Below are 23,595 nucleotides of genomic sequence, written 5' to 3'. Positions count from 1 at the left end.
AGTGATCGAGGATGGATAATTTCAACTAACTTGATGAACCTGTGACATCTTCTTCAGGGCGTAAAAGGAGAATAAAAGCTGAAACATTTTCACGGAACCTTGCAAAAGCAGCGCGTTACAATGGTGAGGGAAAATCTATCTATCTATCTAAAAAAAGAACCATTCATAAACACATGCTGAACCTAAACAGAGCAAATGTAATACAACACAGATTAAGCAGCGAGGGCAATACAAAAATCAACCGGCGCTCCTCTGCAATGTCTGCGATCGTGAACAGGGCTCGCCATTATTGCTTGATTTGCACTGGTCGGGATGGTATATTCTCTTGCCAGGTAGACAGTAATAACTCATAGCCGGCTGCCACAGACACTCGGATGTTTCCCCAGTGAGACTGATTTGATGAGATGGCGATGCCTCTATTCATTTGACTGAGGGGCCTGAAAAGCCCAAAGCGGATCACAGAGGTTCACATCTCATATCTTCAGTGGCTTAGCCATGAGAAGGAAATGCATTTACTCATGTACACACACACGGACCATGCCATAACCAGCACACATATCTACCCAGATCCATAAATACAAATGTACGCAAATATCACATATTCCCCAGTGTGCCGTACAGGTTGTTTTGCGTTCTACATGGGCGAGTTGTGCATCAGTTAAACCCAGGAAACCCCTGCACTAGTGCATCAACGGCTCAATGCATCATGCAATCAACTAATAAAACCTAATAACAGTTTGTAATTTATTTTGATTGAATTGGGCTGTTTTACCGTTATAAAGCCCTTGGCGGATGTTCTGTGAGGTCTGTAAACAACATTATAATAACAGCAGGTGACTGCTGCTCATAGATTACTGCCTGAAATTAAAATACGTATTGAGAACATCCAACATATGTGCATGGATTTCACATCGAAGACATCAACAGCTTGGTCCGCAACTTGCTTATAATCCCCCTTGATCCCTTGGCAAGTTTTTTCCAGGATCTTAAACCCCATTAAAGTGATTAAAATGTAATTGGTTTTGTGACGATATTCTAACAACATGTTGTTAAGGTGAGAAGTGGTTTATCAGATGCAAGAGCATATGGAGTTCACCAGCAGTGGAAACAGGAAGTGATCAGCAGGAATTACCTGGAGATGACTCCGGAGCAGAGAAAGCTGGGGTAAATCATGGCTATCAAACACTTTTAATTTCCTTTAAACCACTTTACTGTACCATTAAATCTCCATGTATCCGTGAAGGAAACATCTTGCCCCGCCTCAGACCATGATAGATAATGAAATAAATGTCTTAAGAGGATTAAAAATGCTTGGCCTGGCAAATCTGTAAACAGCCGGTTTCCTCATCCAACATGCAACTACAATACATGTGTCAGGGAAAGTTTACAGCTTTCCAAATATTGGTCCAATGAAGTGGGTGACAGAAGATGTGGGAATGCGATGGCCGTGGGGTTTGGTGAGGGGGAAGGAGCGTCGAGGAGCAGAAACGAGGGAGGTGATGTACGACTGCTGAGTCTAAAAATGCGGCTGTCAAATTTACAGTCTTGCTGAAGGGGGGTGGGAGTGGGAAGATTTTAAAAGATGTTTTCCAATTATAAAAGATTGTACAAACCGGGAGGAGGGTAAACGGTGAACGTTCATGTGCTCCAGCTGTGTGTGTGAGTGTGTGTATGTACCGCTTCTTAACCTCTGCACTGGCTGATTTATACACCCACTAACACACTCCTGAACTCCAAGAGTGTAATTATAGCAGGCCGTTCAAAATGAACATCCATTCCACGTTTGTTGCTCTCACTGTGGATTTACTGTGATGTGGGGTGAAGAGGATCTTCTCTCAGAGGGGGCAGGCCAAGGAGGTCTATAATACCTGGAGAAGGCTAACTGTTAGCATTAATATTCATCTTAACAGTCCCAGGACCACCTGGAAGTGTGAGATTTAAAATCTGCTACACTTGCTCGTGGTCCCATACAGAACTTTTTGAGCCAATCCATGTGACTTAAGTGCATTTTCAGACTTGTAGGTTGTTTGCTTTGTTCCGAAACAGAGACTTAAATTGTTACGTTCTTGCATTTTCTTCTTGGTTTGGTTTGCTTTTACAAGGCAACATTTCAAAGTGTACCAAAATGTTTATGCAAGTCTCATATGAGTACAACCATCCTGTTATGGGTAAGAGTGCACCTGTTTATATTCTGTGATTCTGTCACTCTTGTAATGCACCTGTTTCAGAAAAGAGCAATTAAGAACAGACTGGTCCGTTCGTCTTTTGGGTCGAATTGTTTTCTCACCACAACTGAACCGCTCCAGTGTGTATTTGCAATTGGGCCGAGACCAGCTGGTTCAGATGATCTCGGACCTGTTGTTTTGGTGCGGATGCAAACAAGATTGTTGTGTTCACACATGCCTAAACAAACTGAACTAAGGGTCAAAATGCACCATGTTCTGAAACAAACTCTCCAAATGAGCCAGGTGTGAAAATGTCCCAATAGCATCGCTGATTTGCAGATTGCACCACAGCAATGCACACAGTCTTAAACCTTTTACTGGTGACTATCCTGAGTTATGACATGAGTAACAGCAGACAGGGAAAAGTCAATTTCAAATTTGTAAGGGTCTTGTAAGAATCAGGCACTGGTAAAACATCCACTATTTGTGCAAAAAATTTTATGTTGCCAGAATACAAACCAAGTTTTGAATGGTCAGACACAACAGTCTTCTAGAGAATTTGAAGAAATCTTACAAATGAGAGGGTGGCTGTGGGGATCGTATGCTCTCTGACAGCTGACATCTTGATGTTTAGAGTGTAGGGACAATTTTTCCTTACCTGAATGTGTTATATGGTGAGTTTATGAAAGGAATAGTTCACCCAAAATGAAAATTCTGTCACCATTTACTCACCCTCGTGCTATTCCAAACCTAGATTATGACTTTCTTTCTTCAGAGGAATACAAAAGACAATTTTTTTATTTGATTTTTTTGGTAAACAATATCCTACCTGCTCCTTTTCGTATAATGAAAATAGTAAATGCGGGTGGGTGCTATCAAATTCCACAATGACAAAACGCACCATACAGGTATCATAAAAGTATGCCAAGTCTTCAAAAGTCATACAACAACATTGTGCAAGGAACTTTATGATCCTATTTATCAAAAATCTTGCCCTAACTGGGCTGACGGGAGCGCCTGTGTTTCTCTTAACCAGTGAAATATTTCTCTAGCCTTGTTCTTTAAACTGAGGAGCAGACAGACTACCTAATTTTTCTTGATGTAAATGTCAGGTAATAGTATCATAATAGCATAGTATATGTTCATTCTTAAGTAAAAACTCTCCTGCTGGGAATGTCAGTCTGATAGGAATGCCCTTATGTCTAATGCCTTGCATCTTTATTTCCAGACTCTGTTTTTAGTTTATATCGGTGCCTACCGCTCTGACACTTTGTTCCATTGTCATGGTGATGGAGAGAGAAAATGCAACAAAAGAGCTTTTAAGCTGTGCTGATTGCCGAAGTCAAGAGCATGGACCTCAGCTTCTTGAGTTAGAGACATACTGGTGTTTGATGCTCTTATGCACGGCAATCAGATGTTCAGAAATGTGAAGAGGTGTTATTTATATAAGTCTAAACTGTTCTCAAAAGACTTATTCTCTTGAACACCGAGTAAAAATACAACAGATAGTTCAGTCATGTGCATTACAGTTACTTTTATAGAATTTTGTTTGTCTGTTTTTATTTGAAGGTTTAAATCCATTTGCAGACGTGCAAGTATTAATACCTGAGGCATCAACCTTCAGAAAAGCAGATTCGGTAAACCTGTGGTTCTTAAGGTGCGGTGTTATTGTAAAGGGACTTAAATGGCAGAGCGGAGCTTCAGTGAAAAATGCCTTAAATGCCAGTCCGTTCCTTACACAAAGATACCATAATATAGTGCACAAGTCGTATATACAACTTTTATGATACTTTTATGTGGTTTTTGGAGCTTGACAGTTACAATCACCATCCTCTCATTCCTTATTTATGTCCTTTTGTGTTCTCAGAAACACAATGTTTCATGGACAACAAAAAAAGAGATTTTGAATATTATGAAGTACAGAAATACAGTCAAACCAAAAATTATTCAGATGCCAGATATAATTTTTGATATGTTTTTTACTAGTGGGTGCAGGACACTAGCTCACTTATGTAAGTGAGGATAGCAAAATAAAGTAAACTGTGACATATTATACCCAAAATTTCTTCATACAGTGGACTACCAGTAAAATTGATAAAAATTTAGGACCAAAAATTTGACCATGTTTTGTTACATACCTTTCTATTAAAAAAGTTATCTGACATTATCAAAATGAATTCGTTCTGACACAGTTTAAATCTTGAGTTCTTGTGAAGCTTTATTACCATTTTCTAAACTATAGCAAATAAACTGTGATTGTGTGAGAAATTTTGAAGTTGTCTGAATAAATTTTGGTTTGACTGTAATTTGTTTGTCATTATCAAGATGAATTTGTTCTGACACAGTTTAACTCTTGAGTTCTTGTCATATTGTATTACCACTTTCCAAACTATAGCGAACAAACTGTGATAATGTGAGAAATGTTGAAGGTGTCTGACTAAATTTTGGTTTGACTGTGTATCACTTTCTTTCAGTGTAGTGGTCATGGTCTTTTCATATTTGTATTTTCTAGGAAGACAGCAGGCAGAGGACTGACTCACCTGTCTGCGAAGATCACGGGTCTTCTTGGTCATCTTGTCAATGGCTGAATTCAGCGGATCTCCTTTTTCTTTTCTTCCGGTCTGCGATAAAATGGGAGGAAGGTGGAGAAATTTGGCGTTAGTTGTGTAATATTGTTCTGCAAGCTCACACCAGAAGAAGATGAAAGAGCAACAAACAAATCAAGAGTGAAAGGTTAAGTTAAAAATGCTGTTGTCAGCCTTAAGTGGGGTTTGGTGAAGGTTTTTACGAACCTATTGAAACTTGAGGCCTTTAAGTGCCTCTAAATGTAGACACAGCAGGGATGGAATAAAGCAAGTGCCGGATAAAGCAACAATAGAGTGTAGACACAACCAACAATACAAAAGACAGAGTACTATAGGGCACAGTAGCAAGTTTTGCAGACAGACTGACATGAAGGAATCTTCTGTGCTACATTTCTCAACTACAAAAATGGCTGGCCACAGGCAGGCCCTAAAACGTCAGGGATTAAACCTTTATAGCAGCATAAAAGCCACATCGCGGGGTGCCGAGAACTCCATCTGATGAAGCCGAAAGGACACTGAAGCCTGAAGCAATTTGAAAATTGCACTCAACTCTGAGCAACTGCTGTACAACTTGCATCTTCGTTCTTTGCTGAACAAGAATATGAACTCTCCTATTGACACACTCGATGTGTGGTACAATATGCTTATGACATGCAGTTAGCTTAGATTTAGAGATGGAGGTAAAGCTGAAAGACAATTACACACACACATATACAGAAAAAAAAGTATATTCACTGACTAATGTCATTGGCTGGCTTTATGAAACTTCCTGAAATAAAGGCACACAAATTCTTTATTCTTTATTTATTATTTTATCAATCTGCCTGAAAGGTACATGGTTGATTCAATCAGTAAATTCAATTGGTCAATTCAATTAGTTCAGAAAGAACCAATGCCAGAATTTATCAGGTAAGTGAAATCAAATCGTCTTAGGCACTTAATAGCAAGTAAACAAGCAGGACTGCATATTTCACTTAGTTTTAAAATCTGGGAAATAAATCGTATGTGTTAGTTTGGGTGGACAACAATCTTTATCACTAGGTCTATAGACATTTCGATGATTTATGTACAAGAAAAATCCATTTCAGATAAACCTTGCCAAATGTGCACACATAAAAGGTCACTTTATATGTTGGTCAGAATCCCTTGCTGTTTAAATACATGTTTAGCCAAAATAAACTGCAGTGTAAGACTAGACTTGATGCCGTGAGGGAAAAGTCTGGCTATGCGCGACTAGTTCAGGAGTGTCATGCACCATATAATCTGAATGCCCCTGTTTGCTTCCTGTCTGATTGTTCCAGTGGCTGTTGCCCTCAAAAATGGATTCTCGTTCCCCTGTCAGAGTGAGCTGGTGAAATGTGCTCGGGTTGAAATGAGGACGGTTCCTCTTGTTAGCGAGTAATTAAAGATTTTGCAGCGGTGGTGGCCGTCTCCCCTAGGTCCGATCTGCCAGACAGCTCACAGCTGGCTCATGTCAGTGTCAGAGGAAACTCTCACCGTGGATGACAACACACGTCCCATCTCTCTCTCTCTTTCCCTCTCAGCAGCGAGACTGCAGGCTATGGCTCCGTACAAACACAAACAGTATCCTATTAAATATGGACAGCAGGACTGAAACGGCTAAATGCCTGCAAGAATTTGCCAGAAAACGATACAGTGTATGAGAAAAAACATAATGGTGCAATGCATGGACGTGTAAGAGTCCATTTGAAATATATAAGTGTTTTATTAGGAACACTGTCTCAAAATAATTTAAATAATCACTCAGAATCACTTTTTGTTGACAGACAGATACATAGATAGATACCATTTGATATAAAATAACAATTATTGTATGAAAAAAATATATATTGTATGAAATTTACCAAATGCATAACTGAACTAATGATGGTTTTAAATTTCTTATCAAAGAAAAACCAAAACCATGTCAACGTTGCATAAACATGCAGAATGTCACATAACATTAGATTTTTCACAATGGTAAAAGGTCAGAATCAGTCTGAATGAAGATTATTTTAGCTACATAATGATCCACATGCAAAGGTGTTTGACCAGGCGTGAATTGATATTCAAAGCAGACTGTTAATTAGGTTATCTCCTTTCATTTGGAAGATGACCCTCAGAATAAGTACTGAATACTGAAGCCACCGTAACCTTTACCAGAGCCACCATTTCAAATAGCATCCTTAAAAGCAGCATATTATTTTTAATTTTTTTTGGCACCATGGAGTTCAATTAGGAGGCTAAGCACTAACCCCTCTCTACCTTTCAGCAAAGAGAGACAGAAAGAGAATGACAGCCATGAACCTATCTGAAATCAAGCTCTCCTAACACATTGCAGCATGGAGTTCTTATAACTCAGAGCAGGGCCCTAAATCAGTCCTGTCTGAAACTCACAAATGTCCAACAAACATCAGTTTCAAACCAGGGCACTCACGCATCAACTGCAGAAAAATCAATATTTGAAGTGAACAGCTTCACAGACCAGAAACTGCTTTAAGACAAATTAAATTAGGTGTGTATGCATATGTATGTGAAAATTAAATTGGATATCTGGTTCAAAAATCAGACTGAATTAATTAACAAATTAATTACCTTTCCCATCATTGTACCGAAATGAAATCTTTCATCAGTGCTGACTAAAGGCAAGGCATCTGACCAGAGAATTGCAAATCAGAGGCAACAGTTGAAACAGCAGAAACAGTTAGTTGTATTCAGCCTGAGCATTATGAGATTGCTCAAAATTAATGACCATGTTGCCAAGCAACCATCCTCCAGTTCCGCCTAAATGTTATTAATACACAGGCAGTGCAAGCTGGCTCACGTTAAATTGGCTAGTTCGATCAATATTCTTAAACTGGATGAAGAGGCAAGTAAATCTCTATGGAATTCAGAATCAGTAAACCCAAGAGAACAAGACTCTATCTAAAGATATTTCCCTTTGTTCTATTAGTGCACCATGACAGGGCAATCTTCTGTATAGGACTCTAACACAAGGGTATCTAACAAATACGGCCTTCAGAATTGTTATAAAAATAAATAAATCTTTTGAACACATTGACTGGATTTGCAACATCAGAAAGATCAGGCCCTTTCTGACAGAGCATGCTGCGCAACTTCTTGTCCAGGCCCTGGTTGTTTCTAGACTGGACTACTGCAATGCTCTTCTGGCTGGTCTGCCATCAAACGCAATCAAACCTCTACAAATGATTCAGAATGCAGCGGCACGACTGATCTTCAATGAGCCCAAAAGAGCGCATGTTACACCTCTCTTCATCTCTTTGCACTGGCTACCAGTGGCAGCTCGCATCCAGTTCAAGTCACTGATGCTTGCGTACAGATCTACCACAGGCTCTGCACCCTCCTACTTCCACTCACTATTACGAACCTACATCCCCTCCAGAAGTTTGAGATCTGCTAGTGAGCGACGCCTTGTGGTACCATCACAGAGAGGCTCAAAATCACTCTCCAGAACATTCGCGTTCACCATTCCTGGCTGGTGGAATAATCTTCCCACTCCTATCCGGAACGCCGGATCTCTGGCAACCTTCAAGCAACAACTGAAAACTCATCTCTTTCGGCAGTACTTGACTTCATCCTAAACTCAAAAAAAAAAAAAAAAAAAAACAACTTTCCCTCTATCTTTCTCTCCACCTACTAGTTTGTACTTATTTGAACAATGACTGAGACTTGGTGTTACGAGCACTTCCTCTGTCTGACTGCCTCTTCAAGATGAATCGCTTTTTGTATTCCCCAATTGTAAGTCGCTTTGGATAAAAGCGTCTGCCAAATGACTAAATGTTATAAAAATAAATAAATCTTTTGAACACATTGACTGGATTTGCAACAGATGGCACAACGTTCATAGTCAGGAAAATGGCAGGTGTTGCGTAGTTACAAGAGAAAGTTATCCTAAAGCATAAATTCGGTAGAAAAAAGCCTAAAAAGAAAATTAAAAAAAAGTATTGTTATATAATGTAAAAAAGATTGATAAAAACAAACAAACTAAATATCGGAGTAGAAAATAAGCACAATTTTCCCAAAGTTTTGTCAGAAACTTTTAATTCCTCTATTGTGTATACTATTTAATTTCTGTGAATTTTAATTGAGTGCATTCCTCTTCCCGTCATACTAACTCAGATTTCAATTCAACATCCTGTAGGTTGTGGACAATACAATTCAAATTCTATCTTATGAACTGAAAGGGTGCCAAGTTAAATAATCCAAATTTTGTCCAAGGTAAAGCCACAACAAAGTTGAAATCTGAAGGAAACCGAAGTACCCAGGGGGCAACTCAACAGATTTCCTTTCTTTGAAGTATGTTTCTCATGGAAATTATGACATGGACAGGTACAAGGGAAAAACACACGAGTGAGTTTCAGAATTGGTTCCAACTTTTCTCAAGAATTCTCACTCCTTTGCTTCCTGTCAGAGTTTGAGATGTACACAAGGAACTCCAAATTAAGTTTCCAACTCTACTTTCATAAATTTTCAGCTGCGAGGGTGAATATACTGCACCTGTACCTGGAGCTAATGCAGATACAAACATTGGCTTTACACAAGATTTATTATTATTCAATATTAAGACACACAACTGTGTCTGAAGCTTGCAAGCAGGGTGGTTATGATTATTTTTTGGATAATGACAAACAAAATAACAAAAGTTTCATCCAACAAAAGCTTCAAAGAGCTTATTACCATGATGTGTTTAAGTGGGCAATGGTTTACCAATAACATCTTGTCCATTAAATTACATCTATCTACAATGGGCTTTAAATTAAATTTGGCTGGATAATCATAATGTAGCACAATATAGAGGAGGCTTCAAACATCTGAGACCACTAAAATGTTTGTATTTAGCATTAAATCAAGCGTAGCATTACTTCTGGCAGGTCATGTTAGTCAAGCTTGCATCAGCTGACTCTCAGCTGATCCCCATTTACCTATAGGAATACAACACCTATCTAAGCTTCCTTATATAAGGTCCCTCGGTATTATCAGCAGTTTTCACATTGCTCAATAGCTTATTACCCTCCTCCATCCCCAACTCCTCTTCTGTCAGTCAGGATCCAGCTTCTGATTTTCCTTTGAATCAGACTAATTAAAAAATGTGTACATAAAATTGCTGAACTTTAACGATATCTGCAATACTTTCGTTGGTTCTGTTCTGTTTACCCTGGGGATTATTGCTGCTTTCCCTACTCTCATCCATGCTAGGCTTGCTCAGAAGAGAACCATACCGCCATTCCAAACTGCATGCTAATTGTCAATCATCTTTGACGATAGTAGTCCTGACAGAATTAAAAATGTATTCATGTTTACTTTCTTGCTCCCCTGCTTGGACATTAAGAATAAAACATTCTGTCACTTCAAATGTGTTCATTACCCTCTTGTTACAAACAGTATTATTTCACATTAAGGGGAGAAATTGTTTCAATTAAGAGCAGGAGACAATGACGCCCCAGAAGAATGTTTTAAAGACCATTTTCCACACTGAACGCAGGCTACCATCCCCACACCACTTAAATGTCAATTTAAATAGTATTACAGACCATATTGCAATGGTCTTCTGTGAGACTGAGAACACTGAGGAGCAATGGACAGATATGAAGGTGGCAAAGTGACCCCTACATGGGGGAATAAACTGATATAGTCAATAACAATCACTAAAAAAGTGCTTCCTGGCCTCAAGTAAACCATTTATTCACTGCAAACCAGACATATATAAAACAATATCAGCGCACACACATCCCGGCCATGAACAAGTTAGCGACATCTTGCAACACAGCAGGAGTCACATATAGTCAAAGTCAAACTTGATAATCATGCTGGCAGACAGAGGACTCACTGTGAACATAAACATATAGTCGTCCCAAAACCCTTAAACAATTTACTGGATGGAGGACAGGCAGAAAGAATGAAGATACAACTGTCTCAAATATGTTGTAACTAGTGGTCTCAAACTTTTGGATGCTGCAGTACATACAGTAGAACTGGCATTGGTTTGTACAAGTATTCTCCTCACATATGCCACTTACACTGTATTTACGCTTGAGCATGAGATGGAGAGTAAACTGAGACTACAGCATCAGATCAGAATCGACAGAAACCAACTTTCAAAAAGCCATCAAAGTGATGATACTTGAAATAAAATGCAATTTCATGCTACTGAATATTTTCATTCTGAATCTTTGATATTTGAATATATTTAGGTCCGAGCCTACTCAAAAATAAATCTAAATTATTCAGTTTTATCAATTTATAATTCAACCCGAATTCCAGAAATGTTGGGACGTTTTTTTTTATTTTAATAAAATGAAAACAAATAGACTCAACTCACATGAGCCAATATTTTATTCACAATAGAACATAGATAACACAACACATGTTAAAACGGACAAATTTAACACTTTTATTCACTAAATGAGCTCATTTCAAATTTGATGCCAGCTACAGGTCTCAAAAAAGTTGGCATGGGGGCTGAAAAAGCAAGACATTTTGAAAAGATTCAGCTGGGAGAACATCTACGCAGCAAATAATTAAGTTAAATGACATCAGGTCTGTAACATGATTAGCTATAAAAGGGATGTCTCGGAGAGGCAGAGTCTCTCAGAAGTAAAGATGGACAGAGGCTCTCCAATCTGTGAAAGAGTACGTAAAAAGATTGTGGAATACTTTAAAAACAACATTCCTCAATGTCAAATTGTAAAGGCTTTGCAAATCTGATCATCTACAGTGCATAACATCATCAAAAGATTCAGAGAAACTGGAGAAATCTCTGTTCGTAAGGGACAAGGCTGAAGACCTTTGTTGGATGTCCATGGTCTTCGGGCCCTCAGACGACACTGCATCACTCATCAGCATGATTCTGTCATTGACATTACTAAATGGGCCCAGGAATACTTCCAGAAACCATTGTCAGTAAACACAATCCGCCGTGCCATCTGCAGATGCCAACTAAAGCTCTATCATGCAAAAAGGATATGTGAACATGGTGCAGAAGCGCCGTCATGTCCTGTGGGCCAAGGCTCATTTAAAATGGACTGTTTCAAAGTGGAAAGGTGTTCTATGGTCAGACGAGTCAAAATTTGACATTCTTGTTAGAAATCACAGACGCCATGTGCTCCGGGCTAAAGAGGACAGAGACCTTTCAGCGTGTCATCAGCGCTCAGTTAAAAAGCCAGCATCTCTGATGGTATGGGGGTGCATAAGTGCATATGGTATGGGCAGCTTGCATGTTTAGAAGGCACTGTGAATGCTGAAAGGTATATAAAGGTTTGAGAGCAACATATGCTCCCCTCCAGACGACATGTATTTCAGCAGGACAATACAAAACCACATACTGCAGCTATTACAACAGCATGGCTTCGTAGTAGAAGAGTCCGGGTGCTGAATTGGCCTGCCTGCAGTCCAGATATTTCACCTATAGAGAACATTTGGCGCATCATTAAACGAAAAATACATCAAAGACAACCATGAACTCATCAGCAGCTGGAAACCTGTATCAGGCAAGAATGGGCATTAATTCCAACACCAAGACTCCAGAAACTCATAACCTCAATGCCCAGACGTCTTCAAACTGTTTTGAAAAGAAGAGGAGATGCTACACCATGGTAAACATGCCCCCGTTCCAACTATTTTGAGACCTGTAACCAGCATCAAATTTGAAATGAGCTCATTTTGCGCATAAAATTGTAAAATTTATCTGTTTAAACATTTTTTATGTTATCTATGTTCTATTGTGAACAAAATATTGGCTCATGTGATTTTAAAGTCTATAAGTTTTCATTTTATTCAAATTAAAAAAACGTCCCAACATTTCCGGAATTCGGTTTGTAGTTAAAAAATAGGTAGCTTTTATTCAGAATGGAAAAGATAAGTATATACAGATTTTCATATTCAGTTCAGTCAGATGAATTTAAATAAGTTCTCATTGTCATCGATTTTCCCTCTTAAAATGTAAAGGAAAGATCAAACAAGCTTGAATCCAATCTAACTCGCACCTGGCCAATTCAAAGGCATCTCAGAGGGAAGTGCAATTCATTCCTTGTAAATACACAAATCACAGTTGGACTCCTGTGAAATACATGATACCTCGGAAAGACTGCAAATATAAACATAGCAGAGAAACAGCCAACTGGACCTCTTCCAACTCATTATTTCATTCAGCATCATTTGTATTAAATAAATTATTACTGATTAGCCACTTAACTATTAACTTCAACCAGGTTCCTGGTGGATGGGAATATATGACATTAACCTATTGCTTGTATAGTAATATAGCGCAAAATTGATGTGTCAATGTATTTAATGGCTTGCATTGTTAACATGTGTGACCCTGGACAACAAAACCGATCATAAGGATCTTTTTTTTTGTTTTGTTTTGTTTTTTTAAATTCAGACTTATACATCATCTGAAAGCTGGATAAATAAGCTCTCTATTGCTGTATGGTTTGTTAAGATTATCTGCAATATTTGGCAATTATACAACTAGTTGAAAATCTGGAATCTGAGGATGCAAAATAATCTAAATATTGAGAAAATCACCTTTAAAGTTGTTCAAATTAAGTTCTTAGCAATGCATATTACAAATCAAAAATTAAGTTTTGATATATTTACAGTAGGAAATTTACAAAATATCTTCATGGAACATGATCTTTAATTAATAGCCTAATGATTTTTGGCATAAAAGGAAAATCAATCATTTTGACCCATACAATGTATTGTTGGCTATTGTTATATACCTGCGCGACTTGAGACTGGTTTTGTGGTCCAGGGTCACATACAGTACGTAATTATACAACAATTTTCTTAAATTCACCCACAAATTTTAATTCAATACTATGAACTGGATTGATTCAAATTATTTACTCAAAATAATGTTATTTCAAACCTGTATAACTTTATTTCTTCTGTGGAACGCAAAAGATATTTTGATAAAGGCATGATTGGTGGATTTTGCATACATTGTTGTTTTGGACCCCCACTGACTTTCATTGTTTTTGGACAAAAAACTGCTTAAACATTCTTCAAAATATATATTCTGCAGAAGAAAACATCTCATAAAACTTAGGAACAACATCAGGGCAAGTGATGACAGGATTTAAATTTTTGGGTAAACCATGCTTTTTATTAGATTAGTTTAAACGTGCATTTCAAGATTGAATTTCAGATTCAAATTTCTGTTCACTTTGATCTGGTGCCAAAAGAGAGTGTTAGATGCAGGCTGCTTACGTCTGCAGAGCCCAGCCCAAGATGCTGCAGCATCGTTACTCAACCCCCTATTGCTTTCAGAGCCAAATGCTAATGTGTCATTTACCTATCACTAGGAGGGAAGGTTCAGCTGGGCCCCAGACCCAAGTAAAGCCACCTGCTTCTTTAAAACCCATGCAGTGGATGTGTAACTATACAATGCAACTCACAATTTATTAACAATTCCAATTTAAATACTGTAAGACAATGGGTTGATCTGATGTCTAACCAACTGTCAAAATTATATATTTTTAGCAGCAACCATACCCTCTTTGCATTGTTTTAACTTGAAAATGAAGCTACATATTAAGATCAACAAACAGTTAGCCCTTGGGCCAAATGTTAATTGGGCAGGAGCAGTGTGCACCTGATGGAGAGCAAAAGCTCATGAGAACTCTGGCATTCAAGCCTGTGGCATTCCACCAGTATGGTATCTTATTACAGAGAGCACTTCAGTTACGCTTTCTTGGCTGCTGGTGGCCAATGAGCTCTGCAGCTGACATCGGAACCTTAACAAATTCATGGAATCAAATCTGTCTATCAGATTTAAAGCCTTGTATATGTAAGTGTAACTGGCAAATTAAACCTTGTGGTATGTATTTAACAAGACTTATATGCATACAGAAATGTTTTCTAGTGAAATACTCTCTAGAATACCATAAGATGAAAACTGTTTTCAAAGGCTGTGACGTGACCTTAAAGCTTCAACCCAATTTATTTTTCAATAGGAAACAAAAAAATCAAATAACAAGACATTTTTTGGTACTGTTCTGACTTATTATGAATCTGAATAAACAAAATTCAGTATGTAATGCAATGAGTACCTAACTGGCTATTTCTTATGCTGCCCCTGAGAGCACCTCAACAGAGAAGAACGTCTCTTACTTAAAAATACATTAACAATTTCTTGCTTCTCATTAAATAAGTTCATCATATAAGTTTTACAAGATAAAATTTAATTCCAAGTTATGTTTTGGTCCTGTTTTTCCCTACATTATGGGGCTTTGGGGGCTGGGGGTATAAATGCTGTATAAATGTGGGCATTAGTAATTGCTGCTTAAGAGAACACGCACATGTACACACACACACACGTTTGTTTTTGTGAAAAGTGGGGACATCCCATATGTATAATGTCCTATTGCCCTACACCAAAACCTACCCCTTAAAGGAAACTTTATGCATTTTTACCTTCTCAAAAAACTAATTCTGTATTATTTATAATGGGGCAATGTCCTCATAAGTCACCTTCTCCTTGTAATACCTATGTCATACCCATGTCATTATACAAATTTGTGTCCTCATTTGTCGCAAAAACGCACACACACACACACACACACACTAGAGAACAAAAATAAATTATCAAAAGTAACAGTACATTTTAATTTGATGATAGAAAATCTACTCATCAAATAATCCTGAAAAAAAGGCAAACTTTAGTGCATCTAAATATTGTTTTAAAGTTCTCACATACTAATTAGTGAAATAAAGTAAGCTAAAAAGCTTTCTATGATTATAATAATAATAAACTGGAAATAAATAAGTAAAAAAATAACAAGAAATGATTGATTCAATCAATAAATAACTCTAAATGACTAATTAAATCAAATTTGAGACATTGATCATATGACCTCATTTGCACAGAATCTTCTTGCTTTTATTGAAGCACTAGATGTTGTTTGGAACATCTCATATCATGCTGGAGAACAGGAACATGAAGGTTTCATTCGTTTAAACATCCAGATTTGTGTTGACATGACTACAGCAGATTTATTTTCCTTTCTTCTTCATTATACTGTCAGATGAATGTGTCTCTTGTTAAATGTAAGACACAATCGCTGGCCAACATCAAGACTCTGGTGGCATGTAAAGCACAGGCCATTTGAATCATCCACTCAAACACCAAAAAAAAAAAATGCAAAGAGGGGAGAGAGTGCGAGGCAGACAGAGAGAGAGAGAGAGAGTGAGTGAGAGAGAGAGATTTGTTAAGTTAACTCTACATAATAGGAAGTCAGATCATAATTAAGATCCGTTCAGTTGCAGAGCTGTAATTCACAGGAAGTGCTGCTTTGATGGGACCGTGTTAAGCATTGCCGTGAGGTGTAGAATAGTGAGAATATTGTGATTACAAGATTGAGACAGAATCGAGGGAGGTGGTGATAGTTTCACCCTTCTGCGTGGAAAAGCATAGCGGTCACAGACCGGCTGTTTCAGGAGGCAAAGCACAACTCCATTGTCTTGTGTGTTTTATCAGACGTAATCACTGATTTCATAAGAGAGAGTCGCCCAGTGAGTGAGTTGAAGTCCTGTGATGAAAAGATGATTTTAATAAGGGTATTTAGGTGTAATTATACACCAGCTCAGACTTGATGAGGGTGAGTGGGTAAGGGACAACTGCGCAGAGTGTGTGTGGGTTTGTAAGACAAATCGCACCATGAATTCTTCCCATCATCACTCCAGCTGAAGAGAGAAGAGTTTTCCTTTCAAGATAGTTAAACTCTTGGCTCCATTTGAGAGACATGCAGTTATCTCAAAATCTGTAATCAACACATGATGGCCAAATGTCAATCACGACATATGTTGATTTAGAAACCAGTTTGGGAAAATCTTTGTAAAGTGAGTCCAGTTTTTTGTAGATGATGCAAAAGATGATGCAGCTTTTCTTATTGTATTAGGATCTTTTTTTATTTTTATTGACAGGTAACACTACTGTTACACTGTTAAAGGTGAGTAACTTTATTTATAAAAAAAAAATTTTTTTTATTAACAATTAACAATTGTTTTCAAAAAGGATGCAGTACATTTATCAAAACTGACAATAAAGACATTTATACCGTAATGTTTCAAATAAATGTGTGCATATTTATCATGGTATCCACAAACATTAAACAGTACAACTGTTTTCAATAATAACAATAAGGAATGTCTCTTGAGCACCAAATCAGCATATTAGAATGATTTCTTATTCATGTGACACTGAAGACTAGCGCACTGGCTGCTGAAAATTCAGCTTTTACACCATATGAAATTAGATCAAAATAATAAATAATAATAATTATTATTATTATATAATTTATTTTATAATATCTTATTATTATTTTACAATATTACGGTTTTACTGTGTTTTATATCAAATAAATGCAGCTTTGGTAAAACAGAACAAAACAAAACATTTATTTGAAGTTTTATGCTGATGTTCAAACAAATGCAGTAGAGTCAGCATCTGTCTGACAAAGAATGTTTTCATAATACATCAAATAAACAATAGCGTCATTCTACTATGACTGTAAAAGACATTCAAGAGGACAGCGTACCTGGAAAATACATTTACAACTGTCCTTTTGAGCCGAAGTCTCCCGAGCATCGAGCAGTTTGCAAAACAAATTAAATGTGACTGGTTGATGGATGTGTTCATTTTTGATGGTCCCCTGAAAAGACAGGAGACTTACCGGGGATCATAATGTGGTGTAATGCAGACGTTTAAAAATAGACATGGCTTGATGCATGGAGGCGGGGAGGGGCCGCGCTATGAGATCTGAGGCCGGAGAAAAGGAGGAGGAGAAGGAAGAGTTATTAGGCCAACACAAAACTGATTGTCTATTCCTGCTGCAGAGCGGAGCACATAGCAGCCATGCAGTCTGAAGAAGCATGAACTGAATGGCAAGTGGCTGCTTAGAAAGTGAGGGAGGTCAATGAGAATGAGTGTATGGGGAAACAAAGACCTACACTAATGAATGAGAAAGGTTAAGAGGGATGAGAAATAAGTAGTCTGGGAAAGCTGCTCTGTTTGGAGATTTTAGTGGCAGGCCTGTAAAGAACTATTTGTCAGACTATTTGGGAGACTATTTTTGGCACACAGGGCTCCATGAACCAGGTCAGTGACATGAGTAACTCATTGAAAGAAACAAGGCAACAATTCCTCTTTTCTCTCTGTCAATAGCGCACTCCAGCCATATTCCCATACTATCTGCACTAGTGTTTACAATTAGGATTAATGTGTCCAAATCATATGTAAAACAGAATGTCAAAATGTCCCTGGATTGTCCAATCTTTCCAGTGCATTATTTATTTATTGGGTTATATATTTGCAATGTTGAGTGATATTCAAGACAATTCGTTTGCAATGAATTTTGTTCTATATTGTTTATATGTTTGGGGGTAGGTAAGATTTTAATAAATTAATATTTTCACTAAGCAAGGAAATGCTATTAAATTGAGCAAACGTGACATTTATAATGTTTAAAAAAATATGTCTATAATTGTGAACTGTTTAATCATCAAAAATATCATAATAAAAAGAAATGTTTATTGAGCACTGGATTAGCATATTGTAATGATTTCTGAAGGATCATGTGAAACTGAAAACTGGAGTAATGTCTACTGGAAAATCAAGGAATAAATGACATATTGAAATACATCAACAGCTTTTTCTTATTAATTTTTTTGAAAAGTATCATTTATTATTCACATTTTACTGGTACCTAATATAGAAATGAAAACGTGCACAAAAAACAACCAAACAAATAAATTCTTATCCAATAATTTAAAAAATCTTTGAAAGTCATAGTCCTACAATATGAATAATGTACTTCACTTCCAACAACACATACTTTTTGTGTTTATGGTAGAAGTCTATGAATTGTGATTCAGCTTTCATCTTACACACATTCTTATGGCCATACACAGTCCTAACTCCTCTGGCTCCACTATCCACACATTTGCACGTCTCTCATGTCTGGCGGCTCCAGCACTGAGATGCCGAATGCAGCCTTGCATTTAAACACACACAAGCTTGGAACACTGCTGCGTCCCTTTAAGGAACTGCTCTTAATATGGGGACATAATCCCATTTCATCAGTTCATTCTCCCCTGACGCTTCCTCTCTCATTTCATTTTTCCTTCTGAGTTATGGATCAGGGTGATGGAGTGGGAGCGATGCGGCTCAGAGGAGGAATTTCCACTCGAGCCCCTGAGGCTTGCGGGAAATATCAATTCCCGCCACCGCATCAGACAAATCAGACAGGCTCCTTCTATTAGTTTACAGCTTGCAGGCTCACCTTTTTTCTCCTCTCACTAACTTCATTTCTCCTCTCCTTCCTTTTCTTCTCTTCCACAAACACAAACGTACATTGCACACTGTCTTCTCTACTTGATGTTGGGGGTAATGGACTAATAATCATAATACTAATAATAATACAGTAGTTAATATACAACTAAATATTATGTATTTACTCTATAGATCCCTGACAAAGATAATATATTGTATTGACGATCCTGTCATTGTAATAGCATTCAGCGCTAGAGGTACACAAAACAAACAATGTATTTACTGTTATTTTACTAGTGTCTCTCGCTGGCAAGCGAAGGTGAGAGTGCCATTACCCTGCAGCTGTGGTAAGTTCGTGCTCGTATCTCATGAACTAGTGTCAGCACAATGGTGTAAATCACACTTGCTTTAGTGATAGATGACACCCACCAAGACACCAGACAGAACTGGCTTGCAGTCTGTAATGGAGCACAGCACTCAGCTCAAACTCATACTACAGAAAAGAGGGAGGTGGAGGGAGGATTGCTGCGTAAACAGGCTCTTTATGTGCCACTAATGTTCTGATTGCTAGGAACTCAATGAACAATACTTCTCCGGAACGCCAATCTTTACCAAAAAGGTAAAGTCTGGTTCTTGGATCAAAGATCTTGATCTGGGTTTCTGGACTTGACTCCAACTGTGGTGGTGAAGCATCTTAGGATACATATGGAACATTAATATTCACTAACATTAAAGATCCGCTGACAACAGGAAACATCGAAGAAAGGGATTTGTTGGTGCCAGCAAAATGTGCAGGTTTCTGTGGAAGTGAGACAAATTCATATACGGTTTCCAAAACAAAATTAGCATCTGTGACCCACAGGAAAGATTCAAAAACACAAACTAAGATACCTTAGATGCTCAAAGCAGGGATAACAAAGACATTTGGAAAGAAATAATCATCATCTTAGTAAATGACTTGTCTGCCTCTGAACGCTTTCACAAAGCACTTTTGACACTGTACAGCTTGTTGTAATACAAGCTGGTTCTGTTTTGCTCTGTACAAAACCTTGAAAAAGATCACTCATTGCTCAAGACATATCTGAATGAAAACAAGTCCTTGTACCTAAAAACAAGATGTGCACACTAACAAAAAAAGTATTTCATATATGAGTCTTTCATATTTCATCTATATGGGAGTGAAAGTTTCTGAAGAGCTGAATATTACAGTTGAGTTGTCCCGGGGAGACTCTGAAAATGGAAATTAGACATTACAAGTATGTTTCATCCATTACGCTCAAAAGGATGTGCACTCGCCATTCAGGGGAGACTTTTCAACAAGAAGAAATGGAAAGGTTGTTAGAAGGTTTTTTTGTGTGTGTAGATGAATGATGTTTGACTTCTTTTTATTTTTATTTTTTTATTTTTAATGTTGTTTGGAAAGAGGATAAAAATTAACTTTAGTCCAATTAATTCCATAATTTCTTGTCTGCATCAAAAGCAACTTATAATGCTAAGAATAGCTTTTTCTCACCCTAACCACTATATTACCAGTATATGTTCTAGGCTTTTACCAATATAAAGGAATTAATTCTTTACTTTCATTTACTGGAGGAAAAAAGTAGTATGAATAGACTACACTACTGTTTCAAAGGTTTGGTGTTGGCAAAATGTATCTTTTGCTCACCTAGGTTGCATTTACTTGATTAAAAATACAATACAAAGCATACTATTGTGAAACATTACTGGTATTAGTAATATTACAGAGGTAATGTAACGTGTTAATACAAGTTACATTTTAAAACGCAAATGTATTCCTGTGATGACAAAGCTGCTCTTTTAGCAGCCATTACTCCAGTCTTCAGTGTCATATGACTATTCAGAATTAATTCTAATATGCTGATTTGTGCTCAAGAAACATTTATTATCATTACCGGTATTGAAAAATATTGTGCTGCTTAATAATTTAGTGGAAATATATATATATAATTTTTTTCAGGATTGTTTAAAGATTCTTTTTCAGGATCCTTGCTGTTCAAGAGAATATTTCTGATATTGTAAATGTTACTTTTGATATATTTAATGCATCTTTGCTGAATAAAATGATCAATGACTAAATAAATAAATAAATAAATCAACGGTAGTGAATGGAGTGTTTATTATCTTTAGGTCAACATATCCAATGGTGTTAATAGTTAAAGAAACACCCGATCTAGCAGTTACACCACTGCTACGATGACATTCTGCAGCCACAGGATTACAAAACAGGCCAAAGACTGCAGGCCAGAGGACTAGACTGAGCTGGAGAGAGTCAGTGCTCACACAGGATCCAAACATGTCTCCATGGAGATGCACGGGCTCCGGGATCATTTGTGTGCCAATGCAGCAGCTGGAGGAGAGGCTCACAGCAGTCAGAACTGCCATGTGTGGACAGCCTCAGAAAGACCAGCGGCCCCCGGGATCTCCACTTTCTGGACCCTTAACAACAGCTAATAGGTGATTGGCTTGAAACTGCACAGCTCATCAAATGCTGCCATCTGAACGGAGCAAAAATATGAGGGAAAGACAGAAAGCCTGGAAAGTTTGAAATGACGGAAGCAATGAGTCTGGCAGGCTGGGCTTAATAATGTGATGGTAGAATTTTGGAAAGGAGAAAAGGAGATTTTGATAAACTGTTTATATTGCAATATATTTGTGACAACTTTGGCAAGTACACTGAAAAAAAGGTGTAGGATTTACTTTGAAACCATTTTTACGAAGAAATTGTTAATAACTAATACATAATTAAAGACAGTATTTTTTTGTGATGTTATGTTGTGATGTTTGCAACTTTGAAATGCATATATATTTTTATGGAGATGTAAATATTTCATATAAATCTTATACTGCCCAACCTGGTAGTGACCTCATCAACAAACAGCTGGATGTGACGTTTTGAAATTTCATCAATTTTAAAAGTGAAAAGGATGACAGGAAACGATGTAGAGTCCAGATTCAAACTCAAATTTCCCACACGAGCACCACAGCTCTAAGTGGAGCTCAAGGTAGAGGCCTTGACAAGAACTTCAAAAGTCTTCTATCTCTTATTGCAATGCAGAATCAAAAGGACTGAGTCATATCGCCATCAAAAAGCAGAGCAATAGTTGGTTTTGATTTCCTTGTAAGAGAAAGCCAAGTGTCTAATTACAAATTCTAAAAAGGCGGGAGGAACGTAAATATTCATGAAAATGCTTTTCTTGTCACCATCTGAGAGAGGAGGAGAAAGGCTTTCACCCTGACTCTGTAAATTTTCAAAGCACTGTGGTAAGAGGCATCCAGACCATTTCAGCCTTCGTCAGTAAAATGTGCACTTATTAAATGTGGCCTGCTGAAGATTTGACATGAATGAGAAAGATTTACATATTGCATAAAACTTATTATCTGGGACCTGTGAAGTCAGTCCAGTGAACCAAAGCTCTACTGATATGGGACAAGTTTTCTCTAAGGGTGTTTCATTAACATCCTTAGTGATTGTAATCCCATCCGATATGAACATGACTGGGTTCTTCCTACACATATATATATATATATTTATTTATTTATTTTTTACAACGCTTCCTTTCATTTAATTTGACCTTTGTCGAATACCTTAAGCCACATTTTTTGTTTCGCTGCCTGGCACACCTTCATTATGGATTTTAACCTTTTCGCAAATGTTTTGCCTGGATTCAATAAAGTATAGTTGTGCTGCTGGCATGCAATCTAAAGTAAAAATAACATTTATTCAATAAGTAGAGAAACCGCTCAGAATGGCAACTATATTGGCTGCATCAAGTGTGATCATTCAAACGTTTGGATCAGTAATTCCGTTTTTTGTTGTTGTTTTTTTTTGGAAGTTTATCAAGTCTGCATTTATTTGATCAAAAGTAATATTTGATAATATAAAAAGTAATATTCTGAAATGTCATTACAATGCCAAAACAAACAAAAACAAACAAACTAACAGACAAAATGCAGTGTATATAGTCACAAAAGATAAAAAAAACTCCTCAAAAAAGGTGTTCCCCCTTCCCCAAAAACAAAGACACAAATGAATGAATAAAAAATAAAAAGTACTAATATGTCACAATATTGCAATAAATAAAGGAATAAATTAAGGTTCTAGAATAATTTAGAAAAAAATATATATATACTTACTATAGTTTTTACTGTATTTGATCAAGTAAGACTTGCTATCATGGTGCTGTATTATATCATAGCACTTTTGTTTGTGTGATATTGCTTTATTGTAACTCAAACAGCAATTATAAAACTAATCCCATCAAAACAATGCTTTGGATATGAGATTTTCTCTTTAATATCTGAAGGGAGGCATCGTAATAATAATGTGTTTGTAAGTCTCTGCAATGAAGGATTTCATAGCTCTTAACTAATATCAGAAAAGCATGTCACATTTTCGAACAGTCTCTTTTTAAAACAAGCGATGTGAGCGCTGAATTGTACATTTTTTTCTTCCCATTTGTCTCAAGCACACATTCACAAAGCAGCATCGTGACAAGCACCTCTCCCTCCCGCTTGTTTCCACTCATGT

At 37.3% G+C, this 23,595-nt stretch overlaps 1 protein-coding gene across 2 annotated transcripts in view; it reads right to left on the bottom strand.

Moving 5' to 3' along the window:
• LOC306874086 (catenin alpha-2-like) overlaps positions 1-23,595 on the bottom strand; it is a 488,426-nt gene that overhangs the window by 112,824 nt on the left and 352,007 nt on the right. For both annotated transcript variants that reach the window (XM_079423823.1, XM_079423824.1), the window contains one exon: positions 4,706-4,786. In XM_079423823.1, the coding sequence (XP_079279949.1) occupies positions 4,706-4,786 (81 nt within the window). The remainder of the gene's footprint in view (positions 1-4,705; positions 4,787-23,595) is intronic.

This window comes from Barbus barbus, assembly GCF_936440315.1.
Source record: "Barbus barbus genome assembly, chromosome: 8".
Taxonomy (NCBI): domain Eukaryota; kingdom Metazoa; phylum Chordata; class Actinopteri; order Cypriniformes; family Cyprinidae; genus Barbus; species Barbus barbus.
Note: the sequence above shows the minus strand (reverse complement) of the source record. Positions and strands in the feature narration are given on the sequence as shown.